The sequence below is a fragment of the Cariama cristata genome, unplaced genomic scaffold (genome assembly GCF_000690535.1).
Source record: "Cariama cristata isolate BGI_N322 unplaced genomic scaffold, ASM69053v1 scaffold13491, whole genome shotgun sequence".
NCBI lineage: Eukaryota > Metazoa > Chordata > Aves > Cariamiformes > Cariamidae > Cariama > Cariama cristata.
Genome location: NW_009597608.1, coordinates 39,450 through 65,580, shown reverse-complemented (window position 1 = coordinate 65,580; position 26,131 = coordinate 39,450). Strand labels below are relative to the sequence as shown.

Here is a 26,131-nt window from a genome sequence, read left to right as displayed (position 1 = left end):
GAAAGAGCAAAAGAAAAAATGTTTTTTATGACAACAGTAATAAGTACATAGTGAAGAGCTCATTTTAGTAAGTTCAAGCAGGGGTAGACAGTCTGATGTCCTACACAGTGGCTAAGTCACTAAGTCTCTCCGTTGTGTTTCTTTTCCAGGAGCTGACTAACATAAATCACATCAGCTGTCCCAGAAACCGGGAGCAAATCTGCAGATCCCTCAGCCAACAACACTTCACCATCCTCCTGGTCCCACAGCCCAGGGCTGCTCAAGCATTAGCTCCCAGGAGCACTTCCAAGGAATGGTGACTTTGCTGGCAAGGAACGAGCCGCTTCAAACTGAGGAACTTGGATGCTTCACTACAAAAACAGCGGGTCAAGTTTAAGGCGAAATTCTTGGCCTCCTGCTTTTGTTTCTGATGATTTTTGTAGGACAAAGCTGCACCCTGCTTCGGATCCCTCTTCTCCCTGTATACCTCACTTGCTGGACACCACCTGCCTGAAGCAGCGTTTGTGCTTGCATTTGCCATCTGGGATGTGCGAGCAGTTAAAGATCTGTTAGCAAAGCAACACAATTTTGCTTTCTTTATTATTGAGAAATCAAAGAACTCATGTGACTTTGTAGATGACTTAACACATTTATAGACCAGGAAGGAAGTTGAGCTGCACTGCTCGCTTTGCTTTTTAGTGGGGTGGTTGCTGCAAATTCAACCTCATTAACTCACAGCTGGGCAGAGAGATCAGAAAATGACCGCCCAAAAGACCACCGAGCCCCCAAAATGTTGCTTCTTCAACATCAAGACAGCAACAGTCGCTCTAGGGATCTTCCACATGGTAAGTTACAGGACTGACAGCAGGGGGGACAGGGAGAGGGAGACAAGAAAAGAGAAGCAGAGCTGTAATCTTTGCAGAAGGTGTAATCATTGCAAATCACAAGATTTTCTAACTGTTGACTTTTCCCTGTTCCCAAAGAAGAAAACCCAACGACTTGAGAGGGATGGACAAAAGCAGAGAAGGTGGCGGGGGGGAAAGGAGGGGCAGAAAGAAATTTATTGCACTAGGAGGGGTTTTTTAACTACTTTTTCCCTGGCTTTATCAATTGGAGCTCATGGAAACTCACTCTACTTCTCGTTTTTCCCTTGCAGCAGTAAGAGCAGGAGCTCTTACCCGTGCAGGGGTGTGCAGCTTGGCCAGGGCTCAGCACAGGTACCTGGACCTGTTGGTTAGAAACTGGGCAGCACATTGGTGATGGGAACGGTGGGAGTGCTGAAATTATGGGTCGGTGGAGCAAGGAGAGATTTGAGGCCCCAGGCAAGCAAAGGGCAGGCAGGCAAATCTACCTAATTTCTCTCTCTACGGGCAGTTGGACACTATATGCACCGTTTCGGTTTCTGTTTGGACGTGTGGCTCTGTTCAGCTGCCAGGCAGCTGGAGAAAATACTCGGGAGTGGGCGCAGATGGCAGCGAGCAGAGGCAGCAGAGCCTGGAGAGACGTTTCTTCCCCTCCACCTGGTTGCACCGAGGGGCTTTAAGGTGGCTTTAAGTCATATTGAGGATGTGGTTTCTTGCTTAAAATAATCCTATCATCTGTTGCACTCGGTGTGCACAGTCACGGGTTGGGAGCCTGCAGGGTGATAACGGTTAATGGGGGCTCTTAACCCGCTCCTTGCACAGGAGAAGTGGAGTGAGGGGAGCTGTCGCCTGCAAATACGTGGCAGCTGTGGCAGCCGTGGCAGCCGTGCCATGGATGGGAAGGATGTGCCATGCTCGCCCTGCAGCACCGGCCAGCTTTCTTAGGGCAGCAGGAGCAATCCAAGTTGCCTGAGCAAATACGTATTGCACCGTAACCCCCTCCTCACTCACACAAAGCCAAGACAGTGGTCTGATGTGCTGGTTCAATGCGTTTAACTTCTACTATGCCGTGCCTGCATACACTGGTGGAGGATTCAATTCATGAAACGAAAGGCAAAGAAATCTGGAGATCAGCTTAGCTGCTTTTTTGGGTAGTAAGATAAAGGGAAAGAATTCAGTGGAGGATAGGATTTTATAAACATGCCAGGAGTCAGCAAGGCTGTGGGATGCTGGAGGTGGCGAGTGAGGGGGGTGGCTGTACCTGGGTGCAGCACAGCATCTCTGCACCTCCCTGCTTTGGGGCAAAAGATGGTCCTGTGCCAGCCCAGAGCAGGAAAGCAGAGAAACTTGGGTCTACACCGCATCTCCCTGCAATGTAACTGCCAACATCTTTCCCCAGGCATTACTTGAAAGCCGGGTGCTGTAGTGGCATCACCATGCCATATTTTAATTATTTGGGGATCTCAAAAACATTATGAGATTGGTTAAAAGAATCATGTAATTTTATAACTTCTTTTGCTTTCTGCTTTTTGAGCATCTAGATTATACCCTGGCCAGGTTACTTGTCTTTTTGCCACAAGCTCAAAGCTTATAATCTCACTGCTTTAAAGAAAAAGAAATTGCTGTATTTCTTCTGCATTCTCATGACCCCAAGACACAAAAGTTGAAACACATGAAAGCTGAGAGTTTGCAGCAGAGCACAAGCAATTTCTGACAACCAATTAAACATATAGCCATGACAGAGAGATGGTCATGAACCATTTAGAAACGAGACCCTTGTAGGAAGTATAGCCATGATCTGAAGAGAAGCTGCAAAATTAAAGGTCTGTGCAAAGGTAGGAAACACAAGACAGGGAACTACAACACATTTTCTCCAGAGGGCTACAAGCACGCCGTGCGACGTGAGCTATCTGTTAGCAGTGGTGAAACAGAGGTACAGAAAATGAATTATTTTTCTTAGCTGGGAGGGTGAATCATTAAAAAAGCTTCCTTTTTCTTTCTCAGAATTCACCAAATGCTTTGAACTGAGGCACATTTTTGTTGTGTTTCACCGTGATGCCAGTAACAACAATAGAGATTTCTGATTTGCACCAGTGTGCTATGGGAGAGAATGAGACATCCCCTCTCGGTGGTGCTGACTAACAGGGAAAACTTAATTACAAGTGACATCATATAAAAGACGTGTTAATTCAAGAATGTTTTGTGGGTCTGTTGAAGACATCAGGCGAGTTTTGAACAGCAAAAGGCAGAGAGCCGTGGAGTGAGCCTTCACAGTGCTCACAGGAAAAAGTTTGCAGAAGAGGTTCAAAGGTCCACTGAGGGCAAGCAAGAGAAGCTGCTCTTCTTTGCAAAACAGCAAAGGCAGAAGTCACAAGACAGATGTCCAGAGTCAGCAGCCCCCCAGCCTGTTCCTAACAGCAGCCATCAGCGGCTGCTTAGAGAAGAAGGTTTTGGAAGCAGGACAGGTACCAAGTGATCCCTGCCCTGGGCACCCTCTGCAGTCAGTGCATCAGAGACTTCTTGACCTTGAGGTTACATGAAAACTATCATGTTTACTAGCTGTTGTGTTTAATAATCTCCGGCTCTGTTCTGCTCACATTTCCTTTTCAATCATTTCTTTTCCATGTTTGACAAATTCTGACCTAACAGGGCTCTCTATGAGCGGAGGCTGTTTCATACACAGTGTTTTTTATTGCTGTAAATGTTATCCCTCTCTTGAGGAGACACGGTTCAAAGCAGAAATTATGTGTGGTATACTTAGTTGTAGTTTATACATTATCCTAGACAAATAAAAGGATAGGTATCTGCAACAAAACACTTAGATTCTCTGCATTGCTAACTAAAAGAGGGCAAAGGACTGGTCCTGGGCCCTGAAGCCAAGGGATGCTGCCTGGTTTGGGGCCAGCCCCTTCTGGGGCAGATTGCTCTTGAAGAAAAGTGGTTGGATTGGTTCACACCAAAGCCAGGAAGCAAGCTAAATACGGCAGTATGGACAATCAGGGGTCTACTGCTGGAGCTACCTGTTGACCTTCTCTTACGTGGGACAAGTCTGCATTGAGTATGAATGTGACTCTGAGACCACTTTTAAAACAGGCTTTGGCTTCACCCTACACCTGACAGATCACAAGCAATGTGAACTCACCATGGGATCCCACCATGGTTTTGGAGAGGATCCTGCAGAGCCACAGCTGGGTCCTTGCTCTGCTCTCCCCCTGCCCACACTGATAGCCTCCAGTGCCAGGGCTGCCTGGGTAGGAAGCATCCCCATGTCTCTAAATGAAAGCTCTTGTGCAGTTCAGCCACCATCGCAGTGACCAGCTGGATGTGGCTGGTGGTCAGGAGGGTTTGGGGTGACCCTCCGAAACTTTGTGGTGCATCATTGCAAAACCAGAAGAGTGATTACCCTAAGATATGCACAAGCATGATGCACAACATCAATGCAGGGCATGTGGTACCAGGGAGCACTGGCAGCTAACATGCATCTTGGGTTTAGGCTAAGGAGCCAGAGATGCTCTTAAAGACCGGGGTTGACCCAGTAAAGGATATGGGGAATGGACAGGAGCAGCCTGAGCCCTCATCTCTTCAACCCTGCTGCTGCTGACTCCTGACAGAGTGATTGTCACTGCAATGCCAGAGCCTCTAAATCCCCAAGTCTCTGTGGGTCCCAGGGTGTCTGTACCTACTGTATCATCGCAGTGGGTTTCTTTTACACAGAACCTCTTGGGAAACAGTTTGATTTTTGGAGAAGGTTGTCTTGTCTTACTGTTTTAAGAGGTGGCAGAATAGAAAACACTTTTTCCCTACCTCTTCTCCACCTTTTTGATCATGTAGCTGCAGCTGGGAAGAGGGAGGGAAAAAGAAAAAGGAATTTATAACTCAGCAGTGGCTTGGATGATTTGCTACATCAATATTGTTGGTTTGTATCAATATAAATTATTGCTGTGGGTCCTAGTGATGAATCACAGTGATGCAGAGTGATAGTAATGCCATCAAACACAAGCTCTCAGGCTTTGTGGCGATGTCTTGTCCTCCTATAAATTAGACTTGTCTCACTGCTGATCTCTCCATAGACAGTTGAAATAAATCATGGGCTTTCTCAAACAAACGGGGAAGAAGGAGGGGAATGGGGTGGGACAGAGTTGTGTGATTAGCAAAGCCTCACTGGGTGTTGTGAAGTGACTTGCAGGTGACTTTTAAAGAAAGCATGGAGGAATTTGTCCTTCTGCTCGTTGGCTCCTCCCAGGCATGACGAAGCTCAAGTTATTTGATATTAGCTTCAAGAACAAGGCCAGGGAGTTGCTTCTGTGCATTCAGCATGGGCAGAAAACCTGCAATTCATTTGCTACTAGTCCTTGATTAGAGCCAAAGGAGGTCTTAGAAAGCATCATGTCTGTGGCTTGGTCCAGCCTCTGTTGCAGCCAAGCTCTTCTCTTTGTCAGCTCTTTAACTGAAGGAGCAGAGTCTTATCTCTGGGATCTTCTCCAGGTCCAGTCCTTGCCTGTTGACATGACTCTTGTCGGTACAGAGCTGCGACTCATTGCATCTCTGCCAGGCTCTGGCTGACCTGAGATATTCAGCAGACCCTGTGCTGCTCCTTTGTCCTCCTGGAGCATCTCTGTTGCACAAACAAGATGGGAAGAAGGAGGCAGTGAGAAAGAAAAAGATGAAATGTTTTGAAAGCAAACCAAATGGGAACTAAAATCACTGCTCACGTCATCCTACCCTGCCACAACAACCACTTTTAAATTAAAGGAAGAAAAGGCAAAGCACTGAAAGTACAGCATTTTTACATGGTGCCATTTGCCTTCAAAGTGCTGGGTGTCACCTGCTTGCCTTCACCACTGTCAGAAACCTTCGCAGCTCCCCAGTGCACTGTTGGAGCAGCATGTCATCGTCCCCACTGACTCCTGTTCATTATGGCTTCAAGCTCTTCTTGCAGAAACACTGGGTGTGAAAAGAAAAAGGAGCAGCTGTCACACCAAGGCCATGTGCATGAAGATAAATTATTTGGAGATTAGTCAAGCCACACATATTTCAGAACAAAAAGGCACATGACACAACCTCTAACAGCAGTTTAACCCTACCGCAGCTGCAGCAAAATTATTCACCAGGGAACAGGGGGTGTCTGCGTCGTGATGTTAAGATTCTGCTTTGCAAGACACCTGCCTTGGTTTAACGACTGGCTCGACCTCAGTCCTACACTATTTGGCTAAGTCACATCATTTCCTGGTGTTACAAATCTTTTACCAAGAAAATTGAAGCACTCCTTTTAAACAGAGGCAGCAATAAGATGAGAGGTGTCCCACAAAAGTTGCAGCTGTAGGAGATAAAATAAGAAGGACTGGCTGGTGGAGGGGCTGGGAGACTGCAGCGCACCAAGTGAGCTGCAAATGGAGTGCCAGAAGGTGAAATTTCCAATTTTAAGCCTGCCTCTCTCCTGTCGTGACATAGCAATAAGAAAGGGAACTGGACGCTTGTCTGAGCAGCCCTGTCTGTCTGAAATGGGAACACTTTGGTTTCTTCTGGAGCTGAAGAGTGAATCTCGAGTGAGAATACATACAGCCTTGCAGAGCAAGGAGTGCCAGGCAGACACCACATCAACCTTTCTCCACCTTCTTCTCAAATCGATGTGAGCAGCCCACTGCAGAGGTTTCATCGCCTTGTATGTGTATTCTCCGCAGGAATCAATGAGATTGTCACATACCAGGCAGGACCATGTCAAACCCAAAGGCAGGTGATGGAGAGGTATCCTGGTCCTCACACAGCACTTGTGAAGGAGAGCCAAGGGACAGGCAGGCAGATCGTTGTCTGTTTTATCTCGTTGCACTTCAGTGGCTTGTTCTTTCTATACAAAAGCCCTTTTAAATGGAAAGTTTAAATCAACTTTCATTTTAAAAGTCTTCTGCTTAACCTTTCAGGTTGGGCTTGGGTTTTCTATCTGATTGTACTTATTTTACGTGACTGCAGTTGGTCAGGCTGTATGGCTCATTTCAACACTTGCAAGGAAACCAGGAACTCTTTTGCTCTACTGTTCCCCTCTTTGACAGACATTAGAGATGGTTCTTCGTACTGAAGTTTAGGCTCTGGGTCTGCTCTGGCTGTAAATCCATCTGGGATGGGAGCATTTGGGATTTGATGTCCTGCATTCACTCACTTGTCTTTCAGGAATGAAACTGATGTTTAGGGCTCAGGTCATCTGTTTTGCTCCAACCTGCATTTAACAGAAACCTATAAAAGCAATTTCTTCCTGTATTTCCCATGTTGACATTTGAGAGGTTTGACCAACAGTAGCAATAAGGGAAGTGAAATCTCTTTGGGAGCATGTACATGAAACCTCTCAGACAAGTTAGGGCATGTGATCTCCATATGTAGTTAGTTAAGAGATCCTTTACATCCTAGGGTAGACCATCAAGTGTAAAGAAACTTCAGATTGACGCAATTTCAACCCTGACAAGATTCAGTGCTTCCATGGGACTTCAAACACTGTTACACTGAACTGAATTCATGGTAACTTTCTTGTGTTCATGTAATGAGATCTATATATTTCTCCTTTTCCTATCAGCCTCATGAACAAATTGCAAAGTTCATTTACTGCATGGCAAAAAAATGAAAAAAAGTAGTGTGTCTAGTGTAGCTATTGAAGAATCTGATATCAGACAGGCCAGGAGAAAACATGACACATCCTTTCTTCCAACTCAGACTCTAGACAGTATTTTAAGTTCAGAGGGAAGGCTAGCGGTGGGACACAGGGTCCCAGTCCCTGCTGCAGCACGAGCGTGGCTTGCTGGATGCTCACTCTAGAAGCAGAGGGTTCTGGGGGATGTGCTACAGGTGTTCTGGAAACTGCACTTGCAGCTTGTGGCACAGAAAGTTGATGAATTTGGGTTTGAAGATAGTTTCAAAATCTCCTGTGGCTAATGCAGAGACAGTGGGAGAGTCTGCATTCAGTTCCTGTGTCTGCTGTAGGCCATCCCTCCCAGCCTTGCTTCCCCATTTCAGAGCAACGCAAAGTCTTTCTTTCCATGCCTCTTTGTTTTGTTTGCTTGCAATTTCAGCCCTAGGACATCTGACTGTATGCTACTCCAGCCTGAACTCTGCCTGGATCTTGTATGTCATCTCCAGCCTCGGCTCTGCAAAAGACCAAAAATATTATTTCTTCTGCTCGCTTGCAGTTAGGTTTGCCTCATCTCCCTGCAGTTGCTGGTTTTGTGCTGTTTCCCACACAAAAAGTTTGCAAACGCAAGCACAGACCGCAACAGTTCCGGTTCCTCCTTGCCTGTGCCAACTCTTTAAGCGGTTGTTGAAATGAAAGGTTGCTAGAACTATTGTGGAGAAGTTTTTTCAGCTATACGGTACCAGAGCTGGTGTTGATCTTGGTGGAAGATACAACCTTCCTTCCTGCATCCGTGTGGGGTTCAGATGACTCTCAGACAGAGGTTGTGCAGTCCAGATAAAAATGTCTTCTGTCATTCACCTCTTCCTGACAACTGCTTTTTTGTTGAGGACTCCTGTCCCTGGAAAATAGTCTGCAGAATGGGTGCTCCCAATGCTGGACCCGGTGTCGGTGGGGTGAAGATGGAGAGTCGTGTTTGCACAGGTTTCTCCATTGTTTGCACACCTCAGGATCTCCTCTCCTGCAGACTCAGTTCCCACATCTCCAAGGAAAAATGCTCAGGGTATGATGGTCCATGCATTTCTCCTGGTCTGACTCTTGCTCTCTTCTCTCGGGTTGTGCCCATTTGTTGTGGCAACGTAGCAGCAGGTTTCCTCCCCAACTAGCCACACCCTTACGCCAATTTTAAAATAACACAGCACACACTATGCTGCTTTTAAAGTGCAGTTCTAGGTACAGGACTGGCAGACCATGCTGTGCTCCAGCTTGCTCCAGCCTGAAAATGCGGAAGAAATGAAAGACACATCAAGGATGAGGGAGGACAGCAGAGTTCGGAGAATGAGGAAAAAAGCGATGAACAAGATTGGATGCATGGTGGAGTCAGAGATGTGCCGTCTCACTACACAGTGCTGAAACTGTCAGTAAGGTGATGAAGGAGCAATAAATGGCATCAGAGTAGTCCTTTACCCCAAGAGTTTTTGTTGGCTCTGACAACACTGTGATCCTCCCTTGTGGCCTTGGACTTCTTGTTCCCAGATCCTCAACAAGTTTGGTCCCTTGGCGTGTGCTGTCTGTAGCGTACACTCTGGCAGAGCGGGGTTGTCCCCAGGAGGGATGTGGTGGGATGTCTGGCCTTGTGGCTACTCATTTCCTGGTTTGACTTGCACGGAAATACCCTGGACCTGCTGTTTGATGTGCTCCATGGTGAGGTCTCCAGCCTCATAGAGGTCTTCTGCAGCCCCTGACCATCCAGTGCCCCAAATGCAACAGGAGCTCTCCCTAACCTGGGGGTTAGAAATTGATTTTTTACTGCAGATCATTACTGTTTGGATATAGAAGTACAGTTCTACGACTGAGACCACAGCTCTAGACCTCACTCTATCTCACAGCTTGCTAAGTTCAGAAGGGAATGAACCCTAGAGTCTGGGGTTTGATAGTCCAATTTGGAAACTCAGAGAAAATCATTTTAGTTCAATGTGAAAAAAGTACATTTGGAGATTTTTCTCAAATAAATAAAAGAATGAAAATGATTTTTTGTCAATGAATTAGTATAACTAGACTTACAGAGAGATCTTTGTTCTCTTTGTGTTTCTTTTTATACTTTAAAATACTATTGTCACATTTAGCTCAATTCTGAAGCAAAATGCAATTTCAAAATGTAAAGCCAGGACTATCTGGATAAAAAATGTTGAAATGAAAGTCATTAACTTTGTAGTTCCTCCATCCTCCTTCAGAAGCTGGCAGAAGAAGACAGTTAAGCCATTAATAAACTGGTAACTTTTGCCTCCATGTTTCCTTGTAAATGATTTTAAACCCTTCATGACTGTCTCACTTGGAGACCCATCCTGCCTTTAGGACTGTGGCTGTTGCGTGCTCCCTGGAAACAAATTTGTTGATAGGAAGTTGGCCCAGGGCCCACTGAATTGCGTCTTTTGCTTTTGTTCTCCTAGGTTATGAGCGTTTTGCTGCTGATTGAGTACTCCCTGGAGGTGGCTAGCGGGAAAGGCTTTTGCAAAGACCTGGACAAGGATTACTACCGAATTGGTAGGTTGCCGGGATGCTGGAAAGCAGAAGACATCTGTGGGGTTGAGAGGGAGCCTAAGGTCCTACATTGGTCCCTCTTTCTTTTTCATCAGAGAAAGTGGGAAGCTGGTATTCAGAGCAGATGGGCCAACAGCTCAGACCCAGAGATAAAATTTAGGCTTTAAAAATCTGGATTTTGGTTTAGGCCATGGCTGTGTTGACTTTTGGGAGACCAGTGCGGAGCGCAGTGAAGTTGTCTTTATTTCAGAGTATCAGGCCCCCAGCCCAAACTTTCCAGTACCCTCATACTCCTCCAGCCCTCCCACTCCCTCTGCAATACACTTGGCATTAATCTGACAACCCTGGTTTCCTCTTTTCTTTCTTTTCACCAACTGTAGATCATTTAATCCTTACACGCACTGTTGGCTCCCTTCACATGTTGGGCATTTTCCAGGAAAACACTGAAGTGTCTGACAAGCTCCTCAATGGACCTGGTCTGGCCAGTGACCCTGGGGTCCCAGGGAGAAATAGCAGCCCCTCACAACATCCCACGTGTGCATGGGCTACCTGATGTTACCACCAATACCCTGCCCTCAATGCCATGGAGCCATCCTCTTCTCATCATCCATCATGCCATGCAGGGTTCTCCTACCTCACAGCTGAAGGCACGTCAGAGGGCCACACCAGCCCACCTCCCTTTCCCTTTGGCCCCCATCCCCAGAATTTCCCAACCTTTGGTGTTCTTTGCAGAACATCGGTTGTCTGGAAGAAGCAGCCAGGCTGTTTCATACCCCAGAAATAGTCACAAGCATCACATTCATCACAGTTGATTGAACTCCTATGGCTTGAGCTCAGAAGATTTTACCTTAGCTTTCAGAGACCCAGCAGATGTCTCATGTAGGGTGCCATTTAAAAGAAAATAACTCCCCAAACCTCATATATTATTTAATCAGGCAAATTCTGCATGAAGCTGTTTGGAAGCAACAAACACAGGGTGCTTTTTCCTTTTCTTAGTCACTCTTCTGTATAAAACCACAAGTTGCGATAACCCTTCTTTGCTGTGTGCAGAAAGACAGAAACCAGGCTCCCACACCCTGTATTGTCTCTCCCTGCTCAAAGTCAGAGAGAAATGCAACTCACAGCAGCAAGAACTTGCCTGTTCCCTGCTTTTCCAGTCTGTCCTTCCCCAGGCTGCAAGCATTCACAGAGAGTTGTCCTAAAAGTGGAGGTAAAGGAAACCAAGTAGAGCAGATTCCTGCACATCCCAAACTCACTTGTTCCCGGTGTCGAGTCAGACCTAGTGGAAAGCACCAAAACAGGCACAGTCACTGTCTGGGTGAAGTTATTGCTAACAGATGGGTTCACATTTTTCAAAAGAGCCCAGCTGGGTTTTTGGAGGCACCACTGTGATCCACCAAGGCTGGTTTGAAAGGCAGCAACAGCGAGTGGAAAATGGAAACGTCAGTGAGTCCTGGTGACAGGACACCAAGCAAGGGTCTGCTGTCACGGTTCACATCTTTCACACAGGGCATTATTTCCAAAGTAGTCCGGTCTGGGGGGTTAGAGGCTACTTTTTTGTGGTCCACAGAGGTCCCTCTGCAGCTGTGGCTCAACTCAACACCCAGTGTAGGCTTGTATGATGACCGCTTTGGAAAACACTTTCTGCAGAGCCTTCCCATTAGGGCAACACACAATACACCGAAAAGGCTCTGAAACCCGGCTGTTTTCTGGGTGGCTGGGATCAGCACAACATAGGTAGGAGAATCCAGTTTTCCATTTCTGTAATACATGTTTCTAGTTTTAATTTTACAAATGAAAACTGAAGAACATGATGCAAGTGTAACCTTAAGGTCTTCCTCCCTTTTTTGGGTTTGTTTGGGTTTGTTTGTCTGTTTGGTGGTGTTTTTTTCCTTTGATGTACCTGGCTTGAACATGGGCATAGTTGGAAATATTTTTTCCTGATGGTGGGGTATTCACAGGCATTCTGACTAATACAGTGATCTGAACTGCCGAAAACTAAACATGATATTTGCAGATCAGAATACTTTCCCACAGATACAGTTATGTAAAAATGGCAATGGTTTTTCATTATTTTTTGCAGAAAGATCATCCGAGGCCAATAATTTTTACTTTTCTTGAAGCTTCTAAGTAAAATATTCTTTAAAGAAAAAGAAACACATCATTGAGACAGATTTTTCAGATAATTTCCATATGAAACCATTATGTGCTTTCTAAGTAAGACATGCATTTCTGCAAATCCAGAGAGTTTTCTTTAAGAATAGAACTGTTCTGAGTGAAATTGGCCCCATTTTTAACAACCCCTCCTCTTCCCACACAATCAAAATTACAGGTCTTCCTCCTTCCCCTTCTTCCACTGCCTCCTACACAAAAAGGAGTATTTTATAATGAAATCCCCAGCACTTCCACTTGGCTTCTCTTCCCAAGCATTTCAAAGGGCTTTGCTTGGGAGATTGTGTTTTCTGATTATAGTTGGAATAAACACAGTGAAACCCTTCTATTTCCAGAAACTAGCAGGGAAGCAGTAGAGCAACGCAATACAAAAAGTTCATTTTGACTTCAAAACCCAGATGGAAGAGTTGGAGAACAATGTGGGGAGAGGTTCTGTCGATGCCCTCAGCATCTGCTGCTCTATTTGTAGATCCTGCCAGATTAAAGCACGTCTCAGAATATATAATGCTAACGCTGTAGTCATGGCTCAAGAATATAAACAAGGCAAAGTTTATGGAAAAATGTTTTTCACATGATACAATATGAAAAAAGACATATAGGAGTTTTTGATAGGGAACCAGAGCTCCCTCAAGATTTCTCAGCAGTATGTTTTGCTGCCTTAAAATGAGGGTATGGGATGGGCCTCAATTTCCACAGGTATGGTCAGGGAGGGGAAGGAGAATTGGGATTGTGGTAGGTTTTTGCAATTGCCAGGGTAATGGGAAGGGTGACTGGGTCAGCTGCCCTTAGAAGCGGGATGCTCTGTCCCTCGCAGCCTGCTACTCCTTGCTGTCTTGGCTTACAAGATGCCACAGGCAGTACAGGACTGAGAGTGCTCCTCTGAAATTTGTTTTTCAATGAAAATTGACCAAGAAATTAATATAAGACCAGTTGAAAACATTGGATTAAAATGGGAAGATGACGCAGGTTCTTCTTTGACTTTGGGAGTCTTGATGATTTTCCCACCCCTAGTGGGGTCAATGCCAGGATGTTGGCTAATCTAATGTAGATCTAAATTTACTACCTAACTAATATTTAAGAAATAACACAAGATTGATTTGGTCAGGAAGAGGGAACAGGAGACAAATTTGGCTGTGTGGTGATCTGGGCCACTCAGTTACAATTTGGAGGAATTAGGTTCACATCTCTATGCTCTATCTCACGTACAGCAGAAATTTGGATGTGCATTTCTCATGCAGCCTCCCCCATCTCCAGTCCATTAGGAATCTCATCCTGGAGCTGAGAAGCCTTCCTAGCAAAAGTCTTCTTGGCAGTGCTTCATTCCTGAAAGCATATGAGCTTTGGCAGACTAGCTTTTCCTGCTGGAAAAATAAAACCAAAAAGCAATCCCCCAAAAAACATTTCAATTAAAACCTCCTTACCAGTTCTAAGCTGCTAACACGAATGGTTTTCTGCCTTGAAAAGATTAACACCCCACTGCTTGCCATAGGTCCGATCTTTAGGATGTCTTCAATTCATGCCTGTGTCCAGCCTGAGTGTTCATCATTTTTATTTTTCATTAACGAGTATAAAAATTGAGGCTGTGGACAAAGTACAACTGTAAAAGCTGTTTCAATTTCTGTCCAGTCAGCCAAAAAAAATACCTCAGTTATGCCTGAAGACCTGTGTGCACAGCATATACCATATCCTATGCATACCATTTCCTATACAGAAAATATTCCCTCCTTCTCTAATGAAAAGCGAATCCAACTAAAGGGACTGGGAGGTTTCTCTCCCTTACTGGTCCTGCCCATCCTTTGAATGCAGCTGTCCAGAAACAACTCCCTGCAGCTTATCAGCATCACCGAATCGGACACTGCCGTCCTTGACAATCTATGAATGTAACTGTTAAACCACAGCTTTATGAGCCCTGTTTGTATTTCTCATGCCAGTTTATTGGGCCATAAAATAGAAAGGGGTTTCTCTACATTCATGGGAAATATTAGGATTCATTCAACGTCCCTCCTGGCTACATTCAGGGCAAAAACCCCGATGTGAAGTTAATAAAAACCAGACATTTGGCAAATAAATGCTCTCTCTTCCCATTGGATAGGTGGGGGGTTTTGGTACCTCTTGCGAGCATTGCAAATACCTAGTGCACCTCTGCAGAGGCTCCGTCGTATGCCCCCGTTCTGGTTACACCACCTCCCCAAAGAAAACGGCATTTCTTTCACAGCGCATATGTATTCCTTCTCATTAAATTCCCTGGGATCTCTGGGAGACTCAGGTAGTCTCAGAGAACTTCAGTAAGAAAAAGCGTAAGAAAGAGCGTGTTTATTTGTTGCTGCTGTTTATTCCTGTATGCTTTTGGACAAAGGTGCACCTCAAAGGGGGACAAGCTCTCCCCACACTCTCTGCCAGCAATAAAGTACCACTGCCAGCATGGCGGTGGCTGTGGAACTGGAAAAATTCTTGTAGGCAGGATATTCTAGGGCTACAGGAGTGAAGCACACTTTGTGAGGAGCAACATTTCTTCCCTGCTTGATTTTGTAATCATCAAATCAGAGCAAAAGTAAGGTGGATCCCTGGAGGTCTCCAGTCCAGCCTCCTGCTTGAAACAGGGCTGGCTCCAAAGCCCAGGGTTTTGTCCACTTGAGGTTTGCAGATTGACCCAAAATTAGAATTCCACAACCTCTCTGCATCCCTGTTCAAGGCTGCATCACTTACTGTAAGATTTTTCTTCCTTTTATCTGGAATTTCCTTTATTGTAATAATTGCCTCTCATCTTGCAATAATAGTCCTCAAAGAGCCAAAGCACCTTCTACAGGGACAAGCCCTGTCATTCTCTGAATACTCTGGTACTTTTTAAGGTGCTATATAGGAAAACAAGTTATTCCTGAGACAGGCACCCAGATGAACATGTGGGAGGAACAGAGGGGAAAACCATGGAATGATGCCCCTGTCTGAGATTGTACAGTTGCTCAAGCTTGGTTCAAGTTTCCTAAACTTTGCCCTTTGCTGAGGGTTTTTAAGAACAAAAGAGACAAATATTCATCCTACAAGGGCCAACTAAGCGTGAAGGGAAATACTGAAGAGATTTAAAATTTAGCATCTTATATTATAACAGATGCTGGGCATGGAAAGAATCTGTTTGCCACAGTAATCTGGTCTCTAGGGTCTGCTGTGGCTGCAAGTGCTGCAGACCCCAGGGATCCCTAGGGACCTACTGCAGGTCCTAGAAGGTAACTTGCCACCTTGCCAGCCCTTGTAAAGTATTCCAGGTGGCATTTGGCCTCTCTGTAACAGGTACTGTGTTCCCATCTCATGGAGGGTTTGCAGGGTCAGGGCTAAGAGCCAGCAACTGCCACCATCTAAGGGGGTCACTCCTTTAGCCCATCTGCTAAATGTTCTCCCACAAAGGAAGCAGTCATTTTGCTTAAGTAAAACCTTTGATTACGGAGATGAAATCCATTGGTACTAAAACGTCCCTGGAACGGAGAGATCTGCTGCCAGCAGAAAGGATGACTGTATTTGCTGTAAACAAATAGGAGGCAAACAGTGCGTGGAAAGTTGTTTTCTCTTGGTTTTCCTTTTCTTTCTATCCCTTTGTGTCTGTAGGGTTGCAGGCTTTTTCTTTCTTTGTTATTTTGTTTAGGGTTTTTTTTGATCTAGATTCTGCTTGGAAAATTCAGCTGGGTTCTGCCGGCAATTAGCCTGCAGAAGCAACAGCCAGTTGCCCAATTAATTAGCAAGCCTGCCGAGAAAGAGTTGGAGCATGAGACCATGTAGAAAGAGGCAGAAAAACACAGCTGTCTTGAATCTGAGGAAACACCACGCTAAAGAGATAAATCCTCTCTGGGGCAAAATTCTGAGAGTTGGTTCTGGGAGGAAAACCAGGGAAAATGGCTTCAGGCAGTTTGGGGTTCAATGGGACTGGGACTGTCACTGTCTCTTTTTATGGCTGTTCCTGTCTTCTTTGTTAAGCTCTTCTTTCATTTTGAGTTTGTGCTGTCCTCATGTTAAGGTTTTGTTCTTTGTGCACCAGCTCACAGCCTTGTCTCTACTCTTCTGCTTCTGAAAGGTGGGTCTGGTTTTCTGCCTTGAAGCTTAGGCTCTTCCCACGACCCGTGTGAGCCGCAAAGCTGCGAGCAGCATCTTCTGCAGGAAAGCCCTCTCTCCTTTGTCCTCTCTGTTCTCATTTGGGGTTTGCTGGATTTCAGTTTTCTTTCTTTGCTGTTTCCTAAGACTTCTTCCTCTTCTGTGTTTCAATTCTCATTGCTTTGTGATAACCAGATTCTGCATTTGTTTTTCCTTTATCTGGTTGTAAGTAAAAGATAGTTTCTTGGTTTGTGCCATCAAAACACATTTTTCCCTGATGCAGGTGAAGTGTTTGTTGGATACTTTTGATCATTCCCTTAGGTCCTGAATGTCTGACACTTCCGTGTGCAGCAACTCATGTAGTGCTGCTCCCTCTCTTGATATAAGCTGGTTTTGCTTCTTTGAGGGATGCAGCCTCCTCAAAGGGTTTTTCCCTTCGAGCCCCAGAAAGGAAGAGGCTCGGGGAAGGAAGCACTGGTCAGAGCTTCTTTTCCAACTAAAGGTTCCTCATCAGCAAATCTCACGCCTAGAGGAGACTCAAGTTTGTTGCTAATTCTAGAGAAGACAGTAAGGGAAGTTAAAATCGCTTTTGTCTCAACGCATTTCAATAAAATAAAGTGCACTCTCTGCTAGCAGAGTAAGGATGTGAGGAGGGTTGGTGGCGGTGCCACCTGCTCTTGCTGCCAGATGTGGCTCAGCCCAACTGTCGGGCAGATCCTCTACAACCCTGGAAAGGCTCCAGAATTTCTCAGTATTGTCTTTGGTCCTTTCTTTAACTGGCATTTGTCCATACCCACATTGCTTACCGGAGCCTGGATGCAGTACTGGACAGTTTGCATATGCTGCAGCTGCTGGATCTGATGGGCACCCATCTCCTGCCAGATGTGGTGGGCAGCACTGGGTGGTAGGTCTGCCCTTCTCCAGCATGGCTCTCCCTTTGACTCGGGCTGGCTCTTTGCCTTTGCTCCCTCAAACAGAGTAATTGGCCAAATTATGATATAGCTCTGACTGCTCTAATGCAACCATTTTGTTGCTGTAAACAGCAGTGTTGGTGTTATTTGCCTGAAAAAGAGGGATGGGTTTCTTTGCCTCAGCGTCTTTGTAAATTATTTTATTCTATTGTCAGCAAAGCTAGGAAGTGAGTTAAGGACAATTTGGTGTATGCCCAAGCACTGAAATACTCCCCCACCCGCTAGAAATGTAATGTGGTACTAAAGCTATGGGCAAACATTCAAAGCTGGGGGAGATGGAGGCGCATTTTCATGGGGAAAATATGGATAATACAGAGCAGTGTAGGATTTCAGAGCAGCTGGAATATATCAGGGATTCAACAGGCTAAAGCATAATTTCTAGATTTCTTTATGAAAGCAAGTGAGAGGGGTAACGGAAAAAAATGGAGTTAGGCACTAGATTTATTTAACAGCCATGAAATAAATCAGGCAGTTGAGAGGGGGGAAAGTGAGCCAGTAATCAAACACTTCTGATGTTCAAGGAATGTACCTATGGAAGGGATCATTTGCTTTAAAAAAGTCAGAGAAGTTAAAAATTTGGCCCTTTTTTAGTAAAATAAAACCCTTTATTCAAGCACTCGGGAGTTGGAGACCCCAAACAGACTTATTGCTTTACCTGAGTTTAAAATAACAACAAAAAGCAATCGAAGAGTGGGTTGGAGGAAGCACTGTGAAAGACTGTACATGATTGTGTGGAGGCAGATAAAGAAAGTAGCAGTGTTTTGCCTTTGGAGTGAGCTGCTTTTTTTTTTTTTTTTTTTAAGAAGCAAACCAAATCTACAAAAAAGCCTCCCGCTGTCTAGACTGCTGGGAAGTCCAAAGGTGCGTACTGTACAGTGCAAGCAGGGCTTTGGCAGGCGGTGCCAGGGCAGGCTGCAATACCAAGAGGGAAGTTCCCAAGTTCCTGGGAACTGCTCCGTAGGAAGCTATGTGTATGTAAGAGATCACCTTCCTGCACCTGAAATGGCTGACAAAGATTACCTTCAGCCTTGTAGGCAGAACTGTCTTGTGTTGTTCTTCTCACACATTTATTTTTAATGTGTATGTTGCATCCTACAGGTACAGAGAGTGGAGGTGAGATGTTTAACCCTGAAACTCTGGTCCATACCAGTGGTGGGTGGTTAAAACTCATGCTTCTCATCTGCTTGTGAATCTTGCAGATCTTTCACCAGATTTCACCGGTGGTTATTTTACCTGTCTTTGAATCTCAAAATAATTTCCAACTCAGATTTATTAATCATTAGCTAAAAGCACTCTGCCTTTTTTTTCTACTTTATTTTATCTTAGTATCATAGCCTAGGATATTTAAAATTTCAGTCCAGGCAATAAAGGTGTTTGGCTCCCAGGTGCCTGAGCTGACAGCCTGCTCAACCCGGTGGCTAAAGAAACAGAACCTTCAAAGACATGAAAAAGCAGATGTAGAAAGGGAAAAGAGGGTTACCTTCCTGACGCATGGCATTCATTCCCCCACACAGACAATTCTTTCTGCCAGGTTATCACACTTTAACTCTTCCTTAGAGGTACAATTGAATTGGGATATTAGGTTCAAGCCTTTAGTAATGTGGTAATTACTTTTATTACTTTTAGCTGACGTCATCACCAGTTTCCTGTTGATCCTCATGCTGTTTGTCATCAGCTTCAATCTCCTCCTTGGTGTGGTGAAGGTATGTTCTCCACAAATGACATTCAGCTGCTGGTTGAGGCCTCGTCTGAGTTAGGAGGAATTAGAAGAGGGGACTAGAGGATGCACACTGAAAATGCTGAAGTATGATCAAAAAAGCAGATAAATCTCCCTGCTCTCTTACAGAGGGGGAAGGTGGCTGGTTTGCAGTCTCAGGTTCATCTACATAGCTCACCGGCTAACTGCCAGATTTACCAAATCTGGGTGACGTTTCCATCAAGACTATTTTTTGTGTGAAGGAATGGAAATGTTAAGTCTCGGAAATGTTTTATTGCCTCATTTCCTTGCTCTTTTGCAAGTCAGATCCTGGAGAGGAACTGTAACTCCCCTATTACACTGGAGATTCGTTTCCCAGTTCAGCAGAAGAAATGACGATGCATTGGTTTGGAAACCCAGCTTTTTCCGTACTGGTAAACTTTGGCGACAGCTGAATGACAGCTCTGATGGGATCAAGTGCCAATGTCACATAGTGAAAATTCACATAAACTTCACAAGGGGGTGAAAAAAGTCAATGCTGATGCCCTCCATTGTTTCTGAATCAATTGTCACCACAGTATGTGGAATTAGTTGTAGAAATTCCAGGAAAGTAGGTATTCTTAGGGTGCCTTCATATATGTCGTTTCAGGTATTGATATCTGGTCTCTTTCTCCCATTCAGAACAGAAATAACTGGCATTGCTTTCCTTTCTCAGAAGCGAGAACGTCTCCTGATCCCGTTCCTTGCTCTACAAGTCATGGACTTTCTCCTCAGTCTCCTAACAATGTTCAGTTCCTACATGCAAGTCCCAGCGATCGTTTCTATGTCCTCCCTTAGACACGTGGTAGGTAACGGCTCACTTCTGGGTGGTCTTCTCCATTCTCTATGAGATGGAGACCGATGTGTGATGTAGGAATACGGATTATTTTCTTGGGCCATGGTTCTTCACAGCAAGGTAGTTTTTATACTGGCTGGAGACAGGATGCAATCCTTGAGGACTAGAGAGTGCATAAGGAAAACTAAGGAAAACAGCTGGGACATTGCTCAGTTTCCCATGTCTGGGAATCTTCCTGTTGATTTTATTTTCTGTCTCAATGCTTTGGGGAGGTCGTTCTGGGTGTGCCCATGCTAGGAAGGGTTTACTGGAGATAAGCGAGGAATATCACTGCTCCAGCCAGAGGCCTCTTTTGTAGAGCTTGTATAAATCAGCCCAAAAAGATGGTTTGCGCATCATTTTGGCTGGTGTAAGTGAATTAAATAGCTTAGGCTGTCAATGTGAACAAAGCACAGGCCCTGTGTGAAATGTGGAAAGTCTACAGAAGTGAAGCAATCGTGTAATCGTAACCAAGCTCCTGTTCCCTGCCCTTCTTGCAGCAGGGACACTCGAAGATCCCGTTCCTGGCTCTGCAGCTGCTGGACTTCTGCTTGAGCATTCTCACTCTCTGCAGCTCTTACATGGAGGTCCCCACCTACCTCAGCCTCAAGCCTTCAGACAACAAGGTAGGTTATGAGCAAGCTCAGCTGATTTTTCATGCTCTGAACCCCTATGAAGTTTCTTTCGGTGGCTGTTAAGACAGAGTAAACTTACTCTGAGCTCTACCCAGCACTGCTCTGATGACAAAAGATTTCCATACGTTTGCACCAACACAGTGTTCCTCACTGACAGCTCGCTGATGCATGTGTTTCTTAAAAGCACACCTTGTTTTTCTCGTAAGAATCTTATGGATGCAAATTGCAGAGCAAAATGGTTTGGATAGGCCCTGCCTGCATGCATTGAAAATGCACCAACTTTTCATCTTTATTAAACAGTCATACTTTCAGTTCTCATTTAAATAGTCTCTGAACATCTTTGCCAAAGGATTGTAAATAGGAGGAGGAAAAAATATCCCTGTACTCCTTCTGATGAGGAAAGGAAGGTGGCCTGTCCCACCTCTCTGAGAGGCAGGCTGAGAAACTCGCTGAGATCTCCATCACTTTGTGTGACCCTGGGAGAGGGAACAAGCGTTTATGACTGAGACCCCCTCTCTCTTTTCACAGGGCTTTTTGCCAACTCTGGAGAATTTACCAACAGAGGAATATGCCAAAGTGATGGTCACCTTCACCATTGCGTTCGCTGCTGTCCTCTTCCTGAAGGTAAATGGCTGCAGGGTTTGGTGAGGCTGAAATGAAGTTCTCTTGCCTGGGGGATAAGAGGAATTGGGTTTACTTCTCTCTCAAATCTGCCAGGGCATTGGAAAGCCTTGTTGTTCTCTCCTTGGGCATAACAGGAGCCATGCCTCAGTGTAGTGGCTGAGGAAGGTCTAATATTCCAATCACTCCGCTTATGCTTCCGCAGACACAAGTTATAAAGCAAAATCTCTTATATCCAGAAACTATTACTGCCCATTCATCTCTAGAAGGCTAAGATGTTTGAAAATAAATATAGGAAACTCTTCTGCTATTGTGTGCCAAAATAAATTAGATCTTTAAGCAGCAGGTTAGATCTTCTACTTGGGTAAGTCACTGTATCCTCACTGATGTAAGTGGAGTTATGCACACTGATACCCTGAAATTTAATTAAAACCTGTGAACTGCTAAATCCTGCTTAGATCTTAGAAAACTCCACTGTGAGGTGGTTTCTATTCTTCTTGCTTCAATAGATCAGAGAACAGGTTTTTCACTGAGGGGTTTCAGACCAGCTTAGAAAACCAGATCTTTCCAGGTACTTGAGCAGATTCTGTCACAGTGAAAAATGCTACTTGTTAGTTGGAAAGCACTTTTTATCCAGGCTTTTCCCAGGTGGCCAGACAAGGCAGTGTGGAGTGGAGTGTCTTGTATGATTGCACTGCGGACATGACTTTAGCGTATCTTTTAATATTTGCATAAACTCTGCAATAGGAGCGGAGATAACCCTGAAACCCAGCTGGCAGCGTGGGTCTTCAGCATAAATCTCACTGACCTAGCAAATCGGTTGATTTGAATTTTCCACAGGGTTAGCTACAAGACTGCTTAACTTGCAATGACTTCTTGCCCTGGAGTTTGTAGGAGGCGGCATGGGGGGAGGATAATTAAAAAAACCAATGGACAGACACAAGTACTCCTTGGTCTACTAAACTCCCCAAAATAAGTCATTAGGAACCCCATTCCTTAAACTTAGTGACAAATCCCTCCCCTCTTCCATGCACAGTAAAACCATTTTCATGAGAGAGTTCCTTCCAAGTGATAAAGATCTCATAAGGAACATGGCAACAACGTGAAACATTTTAGACCTCAAAAGGCCTTTTGGCCAATTTAGGGCACATCAGTTTCAATTCACTAATGCCCACACCAAGGTAGTATCTAAATACGTTGGACTAGCCCGGGATCTTTTTGCATAAATTGATTTGCTTAATGACCCATTGCAAACATTTATTGCTTTTACACTAAAATGTTGTTTCTGTGTATCTGGTGCTGTTTGCCTGCCAGCTTGCAATTACAGTCCCCAAATAGTTATCTGCATCCCACACCATAGCATAATTCAGCTAAAAGCTGGTCTGTCAGATGGAGAAGAGATGGGGCACCTGCCCCACTGAACGCCTCCGCCACTGACCTCATATGAGACCTGCAAGACTTTTTTTTTTTTTCTCTGACAACGCTACTGGGATGGTAATGCACCGTTCCCTCCTTTCTCTTGTGTAACACCACCCTTTGCAGGAAGCATGTCCTGTTGCAACATGGAAACCTCTCCATGCAACTTCACAGCTCCTTACCAGTGTGGAGGCTGGTTGTAGGTTTACTTGTAGAGCCCCAATGGTAATAGCATCAGTTGTTCAAGTCTAGTTCCCTGGAGATGCAAAGTATTCAAAGGGCAGAGGGAGTGAAGGGGTGATGCTTACATAGCACCGTTAGGGCAATCTCTTTTGCTGATCTGTGTGTCCACAAGTAATCTTTATCTCACCTCAGTATCATAAAGGCATCCCCTTCCACCACCACGGTGATAAGAATGCAGAAACCAAGGGGAATAAAACATTTCTGACGGGAAATGAAAGGGTTTGACATAATTACTTCTGAAGTAGCTCGCTTCCTGACCTCTAGGACAAGCTTCCCATCCACTCATTATGTCAACGGCTGCCAGAGATCTTCCTCTTCTGTTTGGTGTGGAGAAGGGTGTCCTACAGTGACTCTGGAGTGTTTTGAGTTAGCCAGAAATGGGATGATACCAAGGTCACTGGCTGCCTTTACGTAAGCTGTGTGTACTAATGTATTCTGCTCGAACCTGCTATTGCTTGCAGCAGTCTTAATTGAAGTCAGCTTCACCGAATTCAGTGCTGATATACTGGGTTGGTACTGCAGCAAACTCTCCCAGAATCAAAATCAAAGAAAGGGTTTTTTTGTTGTATGATTTTTTTTTAATTTTATTTATTCAAGTTTATTTTGTGGATAAGTGGGGGGTTTGTACAGTTTATATGGTGACTTCAGTGTCTTGCGTGTTTGCTTTCTCTATGAAGAGGCTTTTGGAACAGGGAAGATTTTTGCAGTATTCCCTAAAGGTGGTGAAAGTTTGGATTTACCTCCGTCTCTGGAAGTTTGTTTGAGAGATGGATTCCTTCAACTCTGATACTTCATTCCTTGTTCTCGTTCTTTGTCTTGGCTTTGTGTCAAGACAAACAGTCCTCATTGTTCTAGGAAATCCTAAGCTACATGGCTTGTTCTTGGGGCATATAACTCCATATATTCCTTTGAAAATGCCAACTGTTTTTAGAGTAGACTCTTACGCCAATAAAAATAAGAGGCACACGACTTTGCCTTGCTGCACAGAGTAGAGAAAATATTTATTTAATCTGGAATGTTTCACAGACCTTGCTTATTTTCTTGTGCCACAATCCGTCAATCGATCCGTTTTCCTCAGAAAAGCTCTATTTATTGTGTCTTATAACTGCGAGGTGTAAGGCAATCTTGTCAGAAAAGTGTAACTATTGCAAGTACAGGATTTTGTTGAATAAGCTGACCTTTCAAGTCAGTCCTAGTTGACCAGGGAGGCTTGGATCTCTGGGAGGTGGATATTGTGCCTAAGGTACTTTTCTGAGACATCAAAACTTTGTACCCTGCTCAGAAAAATGACGTGAAAGACACGCTTTCCTTTCCTACCTGATGATATTGTGCTCTCAGAGATCTTAAGCACGTGTTTTATAATTAATGATATTACTAGTCCTGTTGACTTGCCACACCAGTGTACTGTTCCGAATAGATGGAGTTGTCACCTTTCTAGTAAAAGATCAAGAGAGACCGATTTAAGGCCCTGGGACACATGGTCCCAGGCTTCTACCTCCAGAGAAAAGAGTAGGACAATAGCAGGCTGATGGCAAAAGTAGAAATGCTCTTGTTGACTTGCAGTGCAATAGCAGACTTCCCTTTCCCTTTCCTTTTCAGGCCTATATGTTCAAATGTGTCCTGAGCTGCTTTAAGTATATTAAAGCCAGCAAGAGAGAGGAGGTGAAAGTCGACCCACAAACCGTTGAAAAGGTGAGTAAAGACTGCTTCAGATTTACACCATGAAAATGCTTGGTTTAGACTGGTAAGATGCATGATGAACCTTACTTTTGCTTCTTTGCTGGTCTGAGAGAGAGTTCAACCCTTCAAATGTGCATTAACAGCTACTAATAATCAGTTTCCAATTACATTATATTCCTTTAATTTTAGTTTTGTATGAAATCTTTCAAAGTCAATGGTATCTGCAAGGAACCTGAGACTCAGACTTCAGGCAAAGCAGATAAATGGGAATATATCACTTGTATTCCTTGATCCACAGATGTGTTTTTAACTTCAGTTGAACTTTGGTTTCTGTGCCTAATAGTGCTACCCCTGTTTAAAGTTAAGTTTGTCTTCACCTTTCACTGGATCAATGTCTGAGAGATTCGATGCACTGCCCTTCAACTTAACAAATTGCTAAATAATGAATATCAATGTCCTTCCTTAGATTACTGATGATGTCTTTAACAGTAGCATCCAGCTGCTCTGACACAATGGAAAGATATTGAACACCTTCCAAAAATAAGAGATACTGTAAAGATGGATGAGAAGTAAAGAGAAAGAATATGGAATACTAACTATAGGCATTTGTCTTGTTGAAACTTGGCAAATACGATGAGCTCCTGTCTTGCCAGCGATGTGTGCCCCTGCTGTGCATGCATCACGGTCCTCTGCAATGATCTGAGCTTAGCTTCTTTGCTTAGGCAATGAGGCTTATATTCTGGACATTAAAGAGCCTTGGTCCGTTTATTGCAATCATGCTTTGGGAGAAGGAGGTGGGACTGGGAGCAAAGTGGTGATAAAGTGCTGCTGACATCTAACTCTTCTGGATTTCTGCCCTTTATGTCTTACAGGCCATTTTACCCTGCTTTGAACTAGGTAGAGAAACACATCAGAGATCAAATCCACTTGAAATCCTTCATGTGATCCCCAGAGCATAACTAACGGTCTTGTCTTTTTCAGGCTGTGCTGCCATCGTATAAAGAAGCCTTAGAGATGCCTCCCAAGGAATCCCCACCGCCCTATGTAGGAATCTAAGCTCCACTCACGGGGAGAAGAAGACATCTGTATTGCTGTTGGGAGCCTCTTACTCCTTCTGTCAGATAGGCAGCCTCATTGAGAAATCCTTACTTTATAGTAGTATCATGCTTATTACAACCCAGCTCACTTCATGAGTCTACAAAGAGTGATGGCGAACCACTGGGGTTGGTGCCTTGTTCTACACTAGCAGTTTTGACTCGGAACTACCAAGCTGCAGTGCTAATTTTAATAAACTTGGCACCAGGTACCACAGAGATTCCCATCACCGGCCTCTGACATCTGGCTAATGTGAAATGTAGGCACTGGCCTGCATCCCTCGTCAGGCTTGTTTTATGCCAGCAAGATGCTGTTTCTCATCTATTTCACATCTAACTCAGCAGCTGAGGTATTTAGGAAGCGGAACGAGGGGAAAACAGGCAAGAACCTTTTCACTGAGATGGTCCAACCCTGAAGCTATGCTAACCAACATCTTTTAATGAGGACCCTACGGGAAACAGATCAGCAAAAGAATGAAGATTTCAAATGAACTACGATGCAGCTCTCATCTTGTCTGCTTATGATGATGATTAATAGTGTGTATTCCAGAATATACAGCATGCTGGAATTGTCACAGTATTGCTCTGCCATTTTATACCTGAGCGTTTGCATTTTTTTGCTTTTAGTGTGACTTGAAAGATGAGTTTCAATTAAA

General features: G+C 44.5%; 1 protein-coding gene across 1 annotated transcript; it reads left to right on the top strand.

Moving 5' to 3' along the window:
* The first annotated feature begins 655 nt into the window (after positions 1 to 655).
* On the top strand, positions 656 to 25,437 carry LAPTM5 (lysosomal protein transmembrane 5). The gene is made up of 8 exons (XM_009708963.1): positions 656 to 824; positions 9,906 to 9,999; positions 18,843 to 18,919; positions 19,628 to 19,756; positions 20,287 to 20,412; positions 20,950 to 21,045; positions 24,301 to 24,393; positions 25,363 to 25,437. Exons 1-8 carry the CDS (start codon positions 738 to 740, stop codon positions 25,435 to 25,437), a joined length of 777 nt encoding a protein of 258 aa, XP_009707265.1. The 5' UTR covers positions 656 to 737.
* The last annotated feature ends 694 nt before the right edge of the window (positions 25,438 to 26,131 follow it).